At 46.6% G+C, this 19,287-nt stretch overlaps 1 protein-coding gene across 2 annotated transcripts in view; it reads left to right on the top strand.

The window, feature by feature from the left end:
- The first annotated feature begins 1,452 nt into the window (after positions 1-1,452).
- Positions 1,453-19,287, top strand: part of LOC139394223 (wolframin-like) — a 37,483-nt gene continuing 19,648 nt past the window's right edge. For both annotated transcript variants that reach the window (XM_071142246.1, XM_071142247.1), the window contains exons 1-4: positions 1,453-1,677; positions 8,149-8,640; positions 14,999-15,078; positions 16,074-16,218. In XM_071142246.1, coding sequence (XP_070998347.1) covers positions 1,674-1,677; positions 8,149-8,640; positions 14,999-15,078; positions 16,074-16,218 — 721 coding nt within the window. In that variant the 5' untranslated portion in view covers positions 1,453-1,673. The remainder of the gene's footprint in view (positions 1,678-8,148; positions 8,641-14,998; positions 15,079-16,073; positions 16,219-19,287) is intronic.

Here is a 19,287-nt window from a genome sequence, read left to right as displayed (position 1 = left end):
TTGATTAGTACACCTGGTCTCTATTCCCATTGATTAGTACACCTGGTCTCTATTCCCATTGATTAGTACACCTGGTCTCTATTCCCATTGATTAGCACACCTGGTCTCTATTCCCATTGATTAGCACACCTGGTCTCTATTCCCATTGATTAGTACACCTGGTCTCTATTCCCATTGATTAGTACACCTGGTCTCTATTCCCATTGATTAGCACACCTGGTCTCTATTCCCATTGATTAGTACACCTGGTCTCTATTCCCATTGATTAGTACACCTGGTCTCTATTCCCATTGATTAGTACACCTGGTCTCTATTCCCATTGATTAGTACACCTGGTCCCTATTCCCATTGATTAGTATATATAAGTGTGCCCTTTTGTTTACCGTTGTCCTGGCGATTATTGTTACAATGTCCGTTGTTTCGTGTGAGTACCTGTGTTATGTTGTTTTGGGCTTTCGTGCCACGTATATTGTGCAGATGTTTACGGGTCTCGTGATAATCATTGTGCGATTGTGTTATTTAGTCGAGGTACTCCTCGCTCTTTTCTTTTGGGTTTCAACCCTGTTCTTTATGTGTACGTGTTTGTTTGGTCTTCATCCCTGTGCCTTTTACATGTAATTTGGGTAGAGAAATAAAAACTCCTATTACGCATTCCTGCGCCCGTCTCCCGATCCTTAATACCAACGTGACAAATGGCCTCATGGTGACGTCCCCGAGCAGTTTCCTTCCTGTCCTGCAGCTCAGTTCAGATGAACGACTGGGTGGGTTTAACACATCATCCGCGGTATCATTATACTATACTCCTTCTTAGCGAGGCATTGGAAAACCTCCCTGGTCTTTGTGGTTGAATCTTTGTTTGAAAATTCACTGCTCGACTGAGGGACCTGACAGATTATTCTATGTGTGGGGTACAGAAATGAGGTAGCCATTTAAAAAAATAATGTAAATCACCCAGTTACCAATGTGAGTCCTCTACCTCGTCTCCTCCCCCATCTGATGATTAGGCTGCTTACACTCATTGAGAGTGGCCTCCTGAGTCCTTCTGTGGTTGGCCGATGCAGTAAAACACGTGTGTGTGTATATATATATATATATACAGTATATATTTTATTTTGCAAAGCTGTCATCAAGGCAAAGGGTAGCTATTTGAAGAATCTCAAATATAAAATATATTTTGATTTGTTTAACACTTTTTTTGGTTACTACATGATTCCGTATGTGTTATTTCATAGTTGTGATGTCTTCACTATTATTCTACAATGTAGAAAATAGTAAAAAAAAATAAAGAAAAACCTTTGAATGAGTAGGTGTTCTAAAACTTTTGACCAGTAGTGTATATATGCTACATGCATAATAAATACTGTATATATTTCATGTATTTTTGCTGTCTTTTGGACGTCCCACAGGCCAGGGGGCCCCGGGGCTTCAGCCCCGGTAAGCCCCTACATTATGCCGGCCCTGATTTGTGGTGAGTACATGCGGGCGTCATCTTTATGCCCCTTGGCCAATGGATGCACGTCAAGACTCAACTGTCGGAGCTCCCATCTCTTCTTTCGCGACGTAGGCTGTTGAGAGTGACATGGATCCGCTGCGACGACTTCTATCCAAACTTTTGACCTGAGAAGAAATGCTTACTTCATTTTATGTCTTGAGTAAAACTGTTCGTTCGGACCATGAGTAAGTCACTTTTCCTTTGGGCTACTTGTTTAAAAAAAAAAAAAAAAAAGATTAATTTAGGTGGCATGAGCTGACAAGATGTACCGGTTGCGCGTTGCGCTATTCCAGATTGACAGAAAATGAGGCATGTTGTAATAACGCAACAGGCGTTTTTATTTTATTTCGTATGTTTGCAGTAGAATACCAATCTAAAAACACACGTAGTCTGCTTCAAAAAAATAATTCCCTTAAACATTCCAAGTAGCCTAAACGTTTTGTTTTAGTTAGTCTATGTGGAACGGTTTCCAATGCGGTAGCCTATTGCTTTGCATTGAATAGTTGTATATAGTGAATGTTATTCTGTGTCAGTCCAGGATTTGTAGAGCAGCTGTTTTGACAATTAGATCATTTATTTCGTAACGGTTTTATTTTTAAAACCTCAAAGTTAACATAATCTAAACTGGGGACAGTTTGGGGGCCTGTCTGTGTGTCACTGCAACTCCTCTCACAGGGAGGGGGGGCATATTTTAGGCACGGGTTGGTCCACTGGCCCAGGGTGGGTTGGGAGGGTTGGCCCTCTGGCCCAGGGTGGGTAGGGTGGGTTGGCCCTCTGGCCCAGGGTGGGTTGGCCCTCTGGCCCAGGGTGGGTTAGTCCACTGGCCCAGGGTGGGTAGGGTGGGTTGGCCCTCTGGCCCAGGGTGGGTTAGTCCACTGGCCCAGGGTGGGTAGGATGGGTTGGCTCACTGGCCCAGGGTGGGTTGACCCTCTGGCCAAGGGTGGGTAGGGTGGGTTGGCCCTCTGGCCCAGGGTGGGTAGGATGGGCTGGTCCACTGGCCCAGGGTGGGTAGGGTGGGCTGGTCCACTGGCCCAGGGTGGGTAGGGTGGGCTGGTCCACTGGCCCAGGGTGGGTAGGGTGGGTTGGCCCTCTGGCCTAGGGTGGTTTGGGTTAATTAGTCCACTGGCCCAGGGTGGTTTGGGTTAATTAGTCCACTGGCCCAGGGTGGGTTGGCCCTCTGGCCCAGGGTGGGTAGGGTAGGTTGGCTCACTGGCCCAGGGTGGGTAGGGTGGGTAGGGTGGGTTGGCTCACTGGCCCAGGGTGGTAGTGTAGGTTGGTCAACTGGCCCAGGGTGGGCAGGGTGGGTAGGGTAGGTTGGCTCACTGGCCCAGGGTGGGTAGGGTGGGTAGGGTAGGTTGGCTCACTGGCCCAGGGTGGGTAGGGTGGGTAGGGTGGGTTGGCTCACTGGCCCAGGGTGGTAGTGTAGGTTGGTCCACTGGCCCAGGGTGGTAGTGTAGGTTGGTCAACTGGCCCAGGGTGGGCAGGGTGGGTTGGCTCACTGGCCCAGGGTGGGCAGGGTGGGTTGGCTCACTGGCCCAGGGTGGGTAGGGTGGGTTGGCTCACTGGCCCAGGGTGGGTAGGGTGGGTAGGGTGGGTTGGCTCACTGGCCCAGGGTGGTAGTGTAGGTTGGTCCACTGGCCCAGGGTGGTAGTGTAGGTTGGTCAACTGGCCCAGGGTGGGCAGGGTGGGTAGGGTAGGTTGGCTCACTGGCCCAGGGTGGGTAGGGTAGGTTGGCTCACTGGCCCAGGGTGGGTAGGGTGGGTAGGGTGGGTTGGCTCACTGGCCCAGGGTGGTAGTGTAGGTTGGTCAACTGGCCCAGGGTGGGCAGGGTGGGTTGGCTCACTGGCCCAGGGTGGGCAGGGTGGGTTGGCTCACTGGCCCAGGGTGGGTAGGGTGGGTTGGCTCACTGGCCCAGGGTGGGCAGGGTGGGTTGGCCCTCTGGCCCAGGGTGGGTAGGGTTAGTCCACTGGCCCAGGGTGAGCAGGGTGCGGGCTGGTAAATGTATGGCCTAGCTTCCTTCCTGTTATTGGTGCAGAGTTCCCAGTGTTTGAAGAGGACATAAGAGACTCTGTTAGATGATCAGATATCTAAGACAGTGGTTCTCAAACCTCTCCTGGACCCCAGACATTTCCCCATGTAGTTGTAGCCCTGAACTAGACCAAGACATTGTCAGGTTCACCTGTTCATTTGGGAAAGGGACGTTCTCTCTGTCTTTTTTAGACTCTCCGTTAGTCACCCCCTCCACTAACATTGTTGGGGGCGAGCACCAGTTCATGCATTTTAGTAGTCCTGAACCAGCTCAAAATCCATCTAGTCAAGGGTTTGGTATCTAGTGGACTAGTTGAATCAGGTGTGCTATTTCTGGAACAGTTAGAAAACCCCAGGTAGGATATACTAGCCAGCTAGATCTAGTCAGGGTTAAATAAAGCTAGCCAGCTACAGTTAGCCAGCTTCAGTTAGCCAGCTAGATCTAGTCAGGGTTTAATAAAGCTAGCCAGCTTCAGTTAGCCAGCTAGATCTAGTCAGGGTTTAATAAAGCTAGCCAGCTACAGTTAGCCAGCTTCAGTTAGCCAGCTAGATCTAGTCAGGGTTTAATAAAGCTAGCCAGCTTCAGTTAGCCAGCTAGATCTAGTCAGGGTTTAATAAAGCTAGCCAGCTTCAGTTAGATGGCTTCAGTTAGCCAGCTAGATCTAGTCAGGGTTCAATAAAGCTAGCCAGCTTCAGTTAGCCAGCTAGATCTAGTCAGGGTTTAATAAAGCTAGCCAGCTTCAGTTAGACGGCTTCAGTTAGCCAGCTAGATCTAGTCAGGGTTGTATCAAGATAGCCAGCTTCAGTTATCCAGCTTCAGTTAGCCAGCTAGATCTACTCAGGGTTTAATAAAGCTAGCCAGCTTCAATTAGCCATCTTCTGTTAGCCAGCTATATCTATTCAGGGTTTATTAAAGCTAGCCAGCTTTAGTTAGCCAGATTCAGTTAGCCAGCTTCAGTTAGCTAGCTATATCTACTCAGGGTTTAATAAAGCTAGCCAGCTTTAGTTAGCCAGATTCAGTTAGCCAGCTTCAGTTAGCCAGCTTCAGTTAGCTACACATTGACATGATTCGTTGACAGTAGGTGAGGGCGAGAGGTCCTTTATAAACACAAACTCACTTTCTTGACAACTTCCTTCACAACAGCTCTGCTCTGGTCCGCTAAACGCAAGAAGTATGAATGCGCTGACTTCTGCAGAGGCCGTATCTACTTTCTATTCAAACTTAGTAACTGTTTACAAAATAAAATCACTGGACGAGTTCATGATGATTTATTTTGTAGACGTTTACTAAGTTTATATAGAAAGTAGATGTGACAATTGCCTGCCACAGTGTGCTTCCATTGAACTATCTTGTGTCGATAAAAAACAGCTGGACGTAATGACGTACAGCAGGTCTACTGTCGTCTTTAGTAGAGTTGGGAGTTAGTTGGTGACCGGAGTACTTGAATGTCGGAAGAGAGCCATAGGAAATCCCCGATGTCCTGCGCTGGCAGGTGAGTTAGCCGATTCATTGTTTGCGGCAGCAGCTGTAGCCTAATCCGATTGCTAGAATGTTACTTGTGTAGCCTATAGTTTGATTTAACTCTTCTGCTAGCTGTTAGAGACACTAACAGTCGACAGGTCTACTAGCTGTTTGAGAAACTAACAGTCGGTTTGTCTTCTAGCATACCGGTGGGCAGCCATTGTTAAGGCAGAATCAACACTTGTTATCATCACGTTGTCTCTCATGATGTGTATGCGATGTTTCCAATGATAAAATTCCCATCCCATTTCCATATTCTATATGTGATGATATCAGATCTACCTCATGGAGGGTAAAAAGAGTAGCTGCATTAGAATGACGAATTCATGATACAGATGCCGTATCTTAATTTGAGCCAGTTTCACACAGCAGGCAAATAATCCTGCAGCAATAGGAGGATGTGATGTGTTATGTGGATTATAATTAATGGGCGTTTTTATATTTGTATTTTTTAAATATTTTTAGTAATGATCATGTTTCATCGCTGCAACTCCCCAACGGGCTCGGGAGAGGCGAAGTTCAAGATATGCCTCCTCCGAAACATGACCCGGCAAGCCACACTGCTTCTTAACACACTGCTCGCGTAACCCGGAAGCCAGCCGCACCAATGTGTCTGTGGATACACCGTTCGACTGACCACTGAAGTCAGCTTGCAGGCCCTCGGCCCGCCACAAGGAGTCGCTAGAGCTCAATGAGCCAAGGAAAAGCTCCCCGGCCAAAAAACCCTGCCCTAAATTTTAAGTGGAAATGACAAACTTTAGAAGTCTTTTTAAACCTTGAATACACTACATGTTTGCATTGCTATGCCTGAAAATTCCTGAAACAACAGCATGATCAAATTAAGTTAAGGCATCTGTAGCACAGCAGGAAGATTTTGAACTTTACTTTCCTTTCCATGTCCTGTAATGACTACAACCTCATCTGTCCTGTAATGACTACAACATCATCTGTCTATGTCCTGTAATGACTACAACACCATCTGTCCCATGTCCTGTAATGACTACAACACCATCTGTCCATGTCCTGTAATGACTACAACACCATCTGTCCCATGTCCTGTAATGACTACAACATCATCTGTCCCATGTCCTGTAATGACTACAACACCATCTGTCCTGTAATGACTACAACATCATCTGTCCATGCCCTGTAATGACTACAACATCATCTGCCCTGTAATGACTAAAACACCATCTGTCCTGTAATGACTACAACATCATCTGTCTATGTCCTGTAATGACTACAACATCATCTGTCCTGTAATGACTACAACATCATCTGTCCATGCCCTGTAATGACTACAACATCATCTGTCCTGTAATGACTACAACATCATATGTCCCATGCCCTGTAATGACTACAACATCATCTGTCCTGTAATGACTACAACATCGTCTGTCCCATGTCCTGTAATGACTACAACACCATCTGTCCTGTAATGACTACAAAATCATCTGCCCATGTCCTGTAATGACTACAGCATCATCTGTCCCATGCCCTGTAATGACTACAACATCTGTCCTGTAATGACTACAACACCATATGTCCCATGTCCTGTAATGACTACAACATCATCTTCCCATGTCCTGTAATGACTACAACATCATCTTCCCATGTCCTGTAATGACTACAACATCATCTGCCCATGTCCTGTAATGACTACAACATCATCTGTCCATGCCCTGTAATGACTACAACATCATCTGTCCTGTAATGACTACAACATCATATGTCCCATGCCCTGTAATGACTACAACATCATCTGTCCTGTAATGACTACAACATCATCTGCCCATGTCCTGTAATGACTACAGCATCATCTGTCCCATGCCCTGTAATGACAACAACATCTGTCCTGTAATGACTACAACACCATATGTCCCATGTCCTGTAATGACTACAACATCATCTTCCCATGTCCTGTAATGACTACAACATCATCTTCCCATGTCCTGTAATGACTACAACATCATCTGCCCATGTCCTGTAATGACTACAACATCATCTGTCCATGCCCTGTAATGACTACAACATCATCTGTCCTGTAATGACTACAACATCATATGTCCCATGCCCTGTAATGACTACAACATCATCTGTCCTGTAATGACTACAACATCATCTGCCCATGTCCTGTAATGACTACAGCATCATCTGTCCCATGCCCTGTAATGACTACAACATCTGTCCTGTAATGACTACAACACCATATGTCCCATGTCCTGTAATGACTACAACATCATCTGCCCATGTCCTGTAATGACTACAACATCATCTTCCCATGTCCTGTAATGACTACAACATCATCTGCCCATGTCCTGTAATGACTACAACATCATCTGTCCTGTAATGACTACAACATCATCTGCCCCATGTCCTGTAATGACTACAACATCATCTGTCCTGTAATGACTACAACACCATCTGTCCCATGTCCTGTAATGACTACAACATCATCTGTCCCATGTCCTGTAATGACTACAACATCATCTGTCCTATGTCCTGTAATGACTACAACATCGTCTGTCCTATGTCCTGTAATGACTACAACATCATCTGCCCCATGTCCTGTAATGACTACAACATCATCTGTCCTGTAATGACTACAACATCATCTGCCCCATGTCCTGTAATGACTACAACATCATCTGTCCTGTAATGACTACAACACCATCTGTCCTGTAATGACTACAACATCATCTGTCCCATGTCCTGTAATGACTACAACATCGTCTGCCCCATGTCCTGTAATGACTACAACATCATCTGCCCCATGTCCTGTAATGACTACAACATCATCTGTCCTGTAATGACTACAACATCATCTGCCCCATGTCCTGTAATGACTACAACATCATCTGTCCTGTAATGACTACAACACCATCTGTCCCATGTCCTGTAATGACTACAACATCGTCTGTCCCATGTCCTGTAATGACTACAACATTGTCTGTCCTATGTCCTGTAATGACTACAACATCGTCTGTCCTATGTCATGTAACGACTACAACATCGTCTGTCCTATGTCATGTAATGACTACAACATCATCTGTCCATGTCCTGTAATGACTACAACCTCATCTCTTATCTTCTCTTGTCATTACAGGTGAGATGGACATGGATCTCCCTCCTCCTCCCTCCCCACTCCCCCCTTCCACCCCCCTCATCCCACAGCGGTCTCCCTCTACCCCCGACACTGCCTCACCTCCCTCCCCTAGCCCCCTCCCCCGTGCATCCCAACCCTCCCTCACCTCGACTCCCTCAGACTCCCCCGAATTCATCCCATCGTCAGTCTCTCGTTCACCTTCACCTCCCACTTCCTCTCCTCCTCACTCCATCCCTTCATCAGCTTCCTCTCCTTCTTCTCCTCTCCCCATCACCCCCAAATCATCCGTTCATTCACCCGCTGCCTCTACCTCTACCCCATCCACCTCTCCTGCCCCCCGACGTTGGGGCTTTGCGGCCCCCTCCACCACCCGAGCCCCCTCGTCCTCTCCTGCCCCCCGAAGTCGGGGCTTTGCTGATCTGGCTAAACGTGTGGTGATGCAGGAAAGACTGAAGAAAGCTGAACTGGAGGAGGCTGAAGCGGGTGAGGAAGGTAAGGAAGGAAGGAGGGAGAGAGAGAGAGACAGAGGGGGAGAAAGGAAGGTAGGAAGGAGGGGGAGAGAAAGAGACAGACAGACAGAGGGGGGAGGAAGGAAGGAAGGAAGGAGGCAGAGAGAGAGACAGACAGACAGACAGACAGAGGGGGGAGGAAGGAAGGTAGGAAGGAGGGGGAGAGAGAGAGGCAGACAGAGGGGGGAGGAAGGAAGGTAGGAAGGAGGGGGAGAGAGAGAGACAGAGGGGGGAGTAAGGAAGGAGGGAGAGAGAGAGACAGACAGAGGGGGGAGGAAGGAAGTATCCTGTCGTTTAGACTTGGCCATGAATCTAGCTACCAAGTCTCTGAAATCATCCATCGTGGGTCTATCTACCAAACAGCATGCATGATGGGAGTTTGGTCGTTGGCCTTTATGTCAAAGTTAGAGCTGTCCTCCGCCCTGATTGGCTGTCGCCTCGCTGAAATTTACACAATTGTTCAACTCTGATCGCAAGCTCAACCGTTAAGTCGCTGTGTCTCCTAGTGTCTCATCCTTCCGGGGAGGAAGTCACCATGGATATTGAGATGCAGCCGAGGGGAGGTAGTCACTATAGATATTGAGATGCAGCCGAGGGGAGGTAGTCACTATAGATATTAAGATGCAGCCGAGGGGGGAAGTCACCCTAGGTATTGAGATGCAGCCGAGGGGAGGAAGTCACCATAGGTATTGAGATGCAGCCGAGGGGAGGAAGTCACTATAGGTATTGAGATGCAGCCGAGGGGAGGAAGTCACCATAGATATTGAGATGCAGCCGAGGGGAGGAAGTCACCATAGCTATTGAGATGCAGCCGAGGGGAGGAAGTCACCATAGGTATTGAGATGCAGCCGAGGGGAGGAAGTCACCATAGGTATTGAGATGCAGCCGAGGGGAGGAAGTCACCATAGGTATTGAGATGCAGCCGAGGGAAGTCACCATAGGTATTGAGATGCAGCCGAGGGGGGGAAGTCACCATAGGTATTGAGATGCAGCCGAGGGGAGGAAGCTTAGCGGTTAAGAGTGTTAAGCCCGTAACCAAAAGGTTGCTGGTTCAAATCCCCCGAGCCTGACTAGGTGAAAAATTGGCCAATGTGCCCTTGAGCAAGGCACTTAACCCTAATTGCTCCTGTAAATCGCTCTTGATTACAGCGTCAGCTAAATGACTCAAATCTGACATTTAAAAGGTAGAGAGAGGTTATTGGAGATGGAGGAAGCCACTAGAGGTTATTGGAGATGCAGCCGAGAGGAGGAAGCCACTAGAGGTTATTGGAGATGCAGCCGAGAGGAGGAAGCCACTAGAGGTTATTGGAGATGCAGCCGAGAGGAGGAAGCCACTAGAGGTTATTGGAGATGGAGGAAGCCACTAGAGGTTACTGAGATGCAGCCTAGAGGAGGAAGCCACTAGAGGTTACTGAGATGCAGCCTAGAGGAGGAAGCCACTAGAGGTTATTGGAGATGGAGGAAGCCACCAGAGGTTACTGAGATGCAGCCTAGAGGAGGAAGCCACTAGAGGTTACTGAGATGCAGCCTAGAGGAGGAAGCCACTAGAGGTTATTGGAGATGCAGCCGAGAGGAGGAAGCCACTAGAGGTTATTGGAGATGGAGGAAGCCACCAGAGGTTATTGGAGATGGAGGAAGCCACTAGAGGTTACTGAGATGCAGCCTAGAGGAGGAAGCCACTAGAGGTTATTGGAGATGGAGGAAGCCACTAGAGGTTATTGGAGATGGAGGAAGCCACTAGAGGTTATTGGAGATGCAGCCGAGAGGAGGAAGCCACTAGAGGTTACTGAGATGCAGCCGAGAGGAGGAAGCCACTAGAGGTTACTGGAGATGCAGCCGAGAGGAGGAAGCCACTAGAGGTTATTGGAGATGGAGGAAGCCACCAGAGGTTACTGAGATGCAGCCGAGAGGAGGAAGCCACTAGAGGTTACTGGAGATGCAGCCGAGAGGAGGAAGCCACTAGAGGTTACTGAGATGCAGCCGAGAGGAGGAAGCCACTAGAGGTTACTGAGATGCAGCCCGCTGTCTCCTTGGCCAGGTCTGATTGATTTGAACCTGATTTGGTTCAGGTGGATCCAGTATAGTACCAGTGTAGTATCAGTGTATTGTCAGTGTAGTATCAGTGTATTATCAATGTATTGTCAGTATAGTACCAGTGTAGTATCAGTGTAGTATCAATGTATTGTCAGTGTATTGTCAGTGTAGTATCAGTGTAGTATCAATGTATTGTCAGTATAGTACCAGTGTAGTATCAGTGTAGTATCAATGTATTGTCAGTGTATTGTCAGTGTAGTATCAGTGTAGTATCAATGTATTGTCAGTATAGTACCAGTGTAGTATCAGTGTAGTATCAATGTATTGTCAGTATAGTACCAGTGTAGTATCAGTGTAGTATCAGTGTAGTGTCAGTGTAGTATCAGTGTAGTATCAGTATAGTACCAGTGTATTATCAGTGTAGTATAAGTGTAGTGTCAGTGTAGTACCAGTGTATTATCAGTGTAGTATCAGTGTAGTGTCAGTGTAGTATCAGTGTAGTATCAGTATAGTACCAGTGTATTATCAGTGTAGTATAAGTGTCGTATCAATGTATTGTCAGTGTAGTGTCAGTGTAGTGTCAGTGTAGTATCAGTGTAGTGTCAGTATAGTACCAGTGTATTATCAGTGTAGTATCAGTGTAGTGTCAGTGTAGTATCAGTGTAGTATCAGTATAGTACCAGTGTATTATCAGTGTAGTATCAGTGTAGTGTCAGTGTAGTATCAGTGTAGTATCAGTATAGTACCAGTGTATTATCAGTGTAGTATAAGTGTCGTGTCAGTGTAGTATCAGTGTAGTGTCAGTGTGTTATCAGTGTATTGTCAGTGTAGTGTCAGTGTGTTATCAGTGTGTTATCAGTGTATTGTCAGTGTAGTATCAGTGTAGTATCAGTGTATTGTCAGTGTAGTATCAGTGTAGTGTCAGTGTAGTATCAGTGTATTGTCAGTGTAATGTCAGTGTAGTGTCAGTGTAGTGTCAGTGTAGTATCAGTGTATTGTCAGTGTAATGTCAGTGTAATGTCAGTGTAGTGTCTGTGTAGTATCAGTGTATTGTCAGTGTAATGTCAGTGTAGTGTCAGTGTAGTATCAGTGTAGTGTCAGTGTAGTACCAGTGTATTATCAGTGTAGTATCAGTGTAGTGTCAGTGTAGTATCAGTGTAGTATCAGTATAGTACCAGTGTATTATCAGTGTAGTATAAGTGTCGTATCAATGTATTGTCAGTGTAGTATCAGTGTAGTACCAGTGTATTATCAGTGTATTATCAGTGTAGTGTCAGTGTAGTATCAGTGTAGTATCAGTATAGTACCAGTGTATTATCAGTGTAGTATCAGTGTAGTATCAGTGTATTGTCAGTGTAGTATCAGTGTAGTATCAGTGTATTGTCAGTGTAGTACCAGTGTATTATCAGTGTAGTATCAGTGTAGTGTCAGTGTAGTATCAGTATAGTACCAGTGTATTATCAGTGTAGTATAAGTGTCGTATCAATGTATTGTCAGTGTAGTGTCAGTGTAGTGTCAGTGTAGTATCAGTGTAGTGTCAGTGTGTTATCAGTGTATTGTCAGTGTAGTGTCAGTGTGTTATCAGTGTGTTATCAGTGTATTGTCAGTGTAGTATCAGTGTAGTATCAGTGTATTGTCAGTGTAGTATCAGTGTAGTGTCAGTGTAGTATCAGTGTATTGTCAGTGTAATGTCAGTGTAGTGTCAGTGTAGTGTCAGTGTAGTATCAGTGTATTGTCAGTGTAATGTCAGTGTAGTGTCAGTGTATTGTCAGTGTAGTATCAGTGTATTGTCAGTGTAATGTCAGTGTAGTGTCAGTGTAGTGTCAGTGTAGTATCAGTGTATTGTCAGTGTAGTATCAGTGTAGTATCAGTGTAGTATCAGTGTATTGTCAGTGTATTGTCAGTGTAGTGTCAGTGTAGTATCAGTGTAGTATCAGTGTAGTATCAGTGTAATGTCAGTGTAGTATCAGTGTAGTGTCAGTGTAGTATCAGTGTATTGTCAGTGTAATGTCAGTGTAGTATCAGTGTAGTATCAGTGGTATAGTACCAGGTGGTAGCTGTCTACAACAGTCTCTAAGGTACAGGGTATAGTACCAGGTGGTAGCTGACTACAACAGTCTCTAAGGTACAGGGTATAGTACCAGGTGGTAGCTGACTACAACAGTCTCTAAGGTACATGGTATAGTACCAGGTGGTAGCTGTCTACCACAGTCTCTAAGGTACAGGGTATAGTACCAGGTGGTAGCTGTCTACAATAGTCTCTAAGCTACAGGGTATAGTACCAGGTGGTAGCTGACTACAACAGTCTCTAAGATACAGGGTATAGTACCAGGTGGTAGCTGACTACAACAGTCTCTAAGGTACAGGGTATAGTACCAGGTGGTAGCTGTCTACCATAGTCTCTAAGGTACATGGTATAGTACCAGGTGGTAGCTGTCTACCATAGTCTCTAAGGTACAGGGTATAGTACCAGGTGGTAGCTGACTACAACAGTCTCTAAGGTACAGGGTCTAGTACCAGGTGGTAGCTGTCTACAACAGTCTCTAAGGTACAGGGTATAGTACCAGGTGGTAGCTGACTACAACAGTCTCTAAGGTACAGGGTATAGTACCAGGTGGTAGCTGACTACAACAGTCTCTAAGGTATAGTACCAGGTGGTAGCTGACTACAACAGTCTCTAAGGTACAGGGTATAGTACCAGGTGGTAGCTGACTACAACAGTCTCTAAGGTACATGGTATAGTACCAGGTGGTAGCTGTCTACCACAGTCTCTAAGGTACAGGGTATAGTACCAGGTGGTAGCTGTCTACAATAGTCTCTAAGCTACAGGGTATAGTACCAGGTGGTAGCTGACTACAACAGTCTCTAAGATACAGGGTATAGTACCAGGTGGTAGCTGACTACAACAGTCTCTAAGGTACAGGGTATAGTACCAGGTGGTAGCTGTCTACCATAGTCTCTAAGATACATGGTATAGTACCAGGTGGTAGCTGTCTACCATAGTCTCTAAGGTACAGGGTATAGTACCAGGTGGTAGCTGACTACAACAGTCTCTAAGGTACAGAGTATAGTACCAGGTGGTAGCTGTCTACAACAGTCTCTAAGGTACAGGGTATAGTACCAGGTGGTAGCTGACTACAACAGTCTCTAAGGTATAGTACCAGGTGGTAGCTGTCTACCACAGTCTCTAAGGTATAGTACCAGGTGGTAGCTGACTACAACAGTCTTTAAGGTACAGGGTATAGTACCAGGTGGTAGCTGTCTACAGCAGTCTCTAAGGTACAGTACCAGGTGGTAGCTGTCTACAACATTCTCTAAGGTACCAGGTGGTAGCTGTCTACAACAGTCTCTAAGGTATAGTACCAGGTGGTAGCTGTCTACAACAGTCTCTAAGGTACAGGGTATAGTACCAGGTGGTAGCTGGCTACAACAGTCTCTAAGGTACAGGGTATAGTACCAGGTGGTAGCTGACTACAACAGTCTCTAAGGTACAGGGTATAGTGCCAGGTGGTAGCTGACTACAACAGTCTCTAAGGTACAGGGTATAGTACCAGGTGGTAGCTGTCTACAACAGTCTCTAAGGTACAGGGTATAGTACCAGGTGGTAGCTGACTACAACAGTCTCTAAGGTACCAGGTGGTAGCTGACTACAACAGTCTCTAAGGTATAGTACCAGGTGGTAGCTGACTATAACACTGACAACACAGAGCAAAACATCCTTACGGGTCATCAACTCAAAATAATACTTTCATTAATCTTATTAATACTTTTATTAATCTTCTCTCCTCTGTCTCTCCTCTCCTTTGTCTCTCCTCTGTCTCTCCTCTCCTCTATCTCTCCTCTCCTTTGTCTCTCCTCTCCTCTCTCTCCTCTCCTCTGTCTCTCCTCTCCTCTGTCTCTCCTCTCCTCTATCTCTCCTCTCCTCTGTTTCTCCTCTCCTCCATCTCTCCTCTCCTTTGTCTCTCCTCTATCTCTCCTCTCCTTTGTCTCTCCTCTATCTCTCCTCTCCTCTGTCTCTCCTCTGTCTCTCCTCTCCTCTGTCTCTCCTCTCCTCTGTCTCTCCTCTATCTCTCCTCTTCTTTGTCTCTCCTCTATCTCTCCTCTCCTCGCTCTCCTCTCCTCTGTCTCTCCTCTCCTCTGTCTCTCCTCTCCTCTATCTCTCCCCTCCTTTGTCTCTCCTCTCCTCTGTCTCTCCTCTCCTCTGTCTCTCCTCTCCTCTATCTCTCCCCTCCTTTGTCTCTCCTCTATCTCTCCTCTCCTTTGTCTCTGTCTCTCCTTTGTCTCTCCTCTTGTCTCCTCCGCTACAGATGAGGATCCTGAGGAGGACTTGTCGTTTGAGGAGATGGAGGAGAAGGCCACGTCTGGAGATGCCAGAGCACAGACCAGTGTGAGTGAACACACGCAGTGATGTTTTAATGCTCGCTGGTTGTCTGATCATGACTGCGTCTATTCTCAGCCTTCTGGAATATTCAGAGCCCGTGCTCTGAACGTAACACACACACACACACCCTCACACACACATACATTCACACACCCTCACACACACCAGTGGAAGATGATCTGAGTAGCACCCTCCGTTCTAAAAGGGTAAATTCCTGAGTGCTGGGTTCTAGTTAGTGAGAACGTCTGCCCTGGCCAGCACTCAAATCATACACATTCCCCACTGCGACAGTGTCCCACACATACACACAGACAGGCATGCAGTTATGGGAGGGAGAGAGGGAGGGTGGGTGGGTGGGAGAAAGGGAGGGAGGGAGGGAGAGAGGGAGGGAGAGGGAGAGAGGGAGGGGGAGGGAGGGAGGGAGGGGGAGGTTGAGCAGTGAAAGTTAAGATTGGATATTGTCTTTCACTTGATCCGTCTCTAGGCATGCTGGGTAATGTAAGAAGAAGTCTGGGTAGTTCTGACTGGGCTTCTGTAGGCATGCTAGGTATTGTAGGAAGCCCCTACCTAAGGATGGCTCCAAATGTAGGTGTATTATGGTAACTAACATGTCTGTAGAGATGGCTCCAGTTGTAGGTTTATTACGGTAACTAACATGTCTGTAGGGTTGGCTCCAGTTGTAGGTGTATTACGGTTAACTAACATGTCTGTAGGGTTGGCTCCAGTTTTAGGTGTATTACGGTAACTAACGTGTCTGTAGGGTTGTCTCCATTTTTAGGTGTATTACGGTAACTAACGTGTCTGTAGGGTTGGCTCCAGTTTTAGGTGTATTACAGTAACTAACGTGTCTGTAGGGTTGTCTCCATTTTTAGGTGTATTACGGTAACTAACGTGTCTGTAGGGTTGGCTCCAGTTTTAGGTGTATTACGGTAACTAACATGTTTGTAGAGATAGCTCCAGTTGTTGGTTTATTACCGTAACTAACATGTCTCCTCCTTTAGCTGGGCAGATACTACCTGGGGTTGGCTGAGGAGAAGGAGGCGGAGCTTAATAACCGCCTGGCAGTTGATTGGCTGGTGCAGGCCGCTAAGCAGGGACGGAAGAGTGCAGCCCGTCTTCTACAGCGCTGCTGGATCCAGAGGAAAGGTAGAGGAGGACAGAAATACCACTTTATAGTTAACGTGTTACCCACGTCCTGAATACCACCCTGTAGTTCACTGGTTACCCACGTCCTGAATACCACCCTGTAGTTCACTGGTTACCCACGTCCTGAATACCACCCTGTGTAGTTCACTGGTTACCCACGTCCTGAATACCACCCTGTAGTTCACTGGTTACCCACATTCTCAATACCACCCTTTAGTTCACTGGTTACCCACGTCCTGAATACCACCCTGTAGTTCACTGGTTACCCACGTCTTGAATACCACCCTATGGTTACCCACGTCCTGATTACCACCCTGTAGTTACCCACTTGAGATCCAAGATCGCATAGCAGTTCAGACGTCTTTTGTCCTCGTCTTGTCGTGTCCTGTATATATATATATTTACAACTTTTTTCACATACATTTTATTTTTATTTTCCATCAACTCATCTTCTAAACACTCTCCTGCAACCAGCCTCACCAATTTATATTTATAAAAAAGTATTATTTACCTCAGATCTGCAATCCTTCAGGAAGCTAGCCAGAAACTCCAGGAGGCTGGCCAGAAACTAGCCAGAAGCTAGCCAGGAGCTAGCCCAGAAGCTAATCAGAAGCTAACCACGGTTTGTGGTCATCGGCTGTCCTTTAGTTCGAAAATCTATCGCCAGTTTTGTACGGCGCAGCGCGGCTCGGAACGGAACATACCGGACCAATTTTTCTCTCCATGTCCCTGGATTTCAACTGCTCTCTGGACATTCATACCCGGATCTCACAGCTAGCTAGCTGCTATCCGTGTGACAGTCGGCTTTCGTCGATTCCGGAGCAAACATCGATTGTTCCGGTGCTAGCCAGCTCCGTCAATCACGCCTGAGTTCCATCATTCACTCCTGGGCTGCAGTCACCTATCCGGACCCGTTTCACTGCCTACGCGGAGCCCCACCGGGCCTTCACTACCGGACTGCCGACGTTATCTACCTGAAGGAGATCCGGCTGGCTCCTCTGTCGCGACGTTACCGGAACGCCCATCTGCGGCCCGCTAACCGTTAGCTGTCTTTCCGGCTGCTATTCTGAATAGACAATCGGACAATTTATTTATTTGAATTATTATGTTTTCTTCTCGGGCCTCTATAACTATATCTATTGTTCTTATTTTTGTTGTTGTGTGATTTTGATTAATCCCCTCTACCACACGGAACCCCACTAATCTACTGACCGAACGCAAGAGGTGGCTAACAACAGACTCCATCCTATGCTAGCTTGCTACCGGTTGGCTTGGCTAGCTGTCTAAATCGCCGTGACCCTAAACCAACCTCTCCACTCACTGGACCCTTTTGATCACTCGACTAAGCATGCCTCTCCTTAATGTCAATATGTCTTGTCCATTGCTGTTCTGGTTAGTGTTTATTGGCTTATTTCACTGTAGAGCCTCTAGTCCTGCTCACTATACCTTATCCAACCTATTAGTTCCACCACCCACACATGCAATGACATCTCCTGGTTTCAATGATGTTTCTAGAGACAATATCTCTCTCTTCATCACTCAATACCTAGGTTTACCTCCACTGTATTCACATCCTACCTTACCTTTGTCTGTACATTATACCTTGATGCTATTTTATCGCCCCCAGAAACCTCCTTTTACTCTCTGTTCCAGACGTTCTAGACGACCAATTCTTATTGCTTTTAGTCGCACCCTTATTCTACTCCTCCTATGTTCCTCTGGCGATGTAGAGGTGAATCCAGGCCCTGCAGTGCCTAGCTCCACTCCTATTCCCCAGGCGCTCTCTTTTGACGACTTCTGTAACCGTAATAGCCTTGGTTTCATGCATGTTAACATTAGAAGCCTCCTCCCTAAGTTTGTTCTATTCACTGCTTTAGCACACTCTGCCAACCCGGATGTTCTAGCTGTGTCTGAATCCTGGCTTAGGAAGACCACCAAAAATTCAGACATTTTAATTCCAAACTACAACATTTTCAGACAAGATAGAACTGCCAAAGGGGGCGGTGTTGCAATTTACTGCAAAGATAGCCTGCAGAGTTCTGTCCTACTATCCAGGTCTGTACCCAAACAATTTGAACTTCTACTTTTAAAAATCCACCTTTCTAAAAACAAGTCTCTCACCGTTGCCGCCTGCTATAGACCACCCTCTGCCCCCAGCTGTGCTCTGGACACCATATGTGAACTGATTGCCCCCCATCTATCTTCAGAGCTCGTGCTGCTAGGCGACCTAAACTGGAACATGCTTAACACCCCAGCCATCCTACAATCTAAACTTGATGCCCTCAATCTCACACAAATTATCAATGAACCTACCAGGTACCTCCCCAAAGCCTTAAACACGGGCACCCTCATAGATATCATCCTAACCAACTTCCCCTCTAAATACACCTCTGCTGTCTTCAACCAAGATCTCAGCGATCACTGCCTCATTGCCTGCATCCGTAATGGGTCAGCGGTCAAACGACCTCCTCTCATCACTGTAAAACGCTCCCTGAAACACTTCAGCGAGCAGGCCTTTCTAATCGACCTGGCCGGGGTATCCTGGAAGGATATTGACCTCATCCCGTCAGTAGAGGATGCCTGGATATTTTTTAAAAATGCCTTCCTTACCATCTTAAATAAACATGCCCCATTCAAGAAATTTAGAACCAGGAACAGATATAGCCCTTGGTTCTCCCCAGACCTGACTGCCCTTAATCAACACAAAAACGTCCTATGGCGTTCTGCATTAGCATCGAACAGCCCCCGTGATATGCAGCTGTTCAGGGAAGCTAGAAACCATTATACACAGGCAGTTAGAAAAGCCAAGGCTAGCTTTTTCAAGCAGAAATTTGCTTCTTGCAACACTAACTCAAAAAAGTTCTGGGACACTGTAAAGTCCATGGAGAATAAGAACACCTCCTCCCAGCTGCCCACTGCACTGAAGATAGGAAACACTGTCACCACTGATAAATCCACCATAATTGAAAATTTCAATAAGCATTTTTCTACTGCTGGCCATGCTTTCCACCTGGCTACTCCTACCCCTGTCAACAGCACTGCACCCCCAACAGCAACTCGCCCAAGCCT

The sequence above is a fragment of the Oncorhynchus clarkii genome, unplaced genomic scaffold (assembly GCF_045791955.1).
Source record: "Oncorhynchus clarkii lewisi isolate Uvic-CL-2024 unplaced genomic scaffold, UVic_Ocla_1.0 unplaced_contig_1469_pilon_pilon, whole genome shotgun sequence".
Taxonomy (NCBI): Eukaryota; Metazoa; Chordata; class Actinopteri; order Salmoniformes; family Salmonidae; genus Oncorhynchus; species Oncorhynchus clarkii.
The sequence above is the reverse complement of the archived record's forward strand: the minus strand, read 5'-3'. Positions and strand labels throughout refer to the sequence as shown.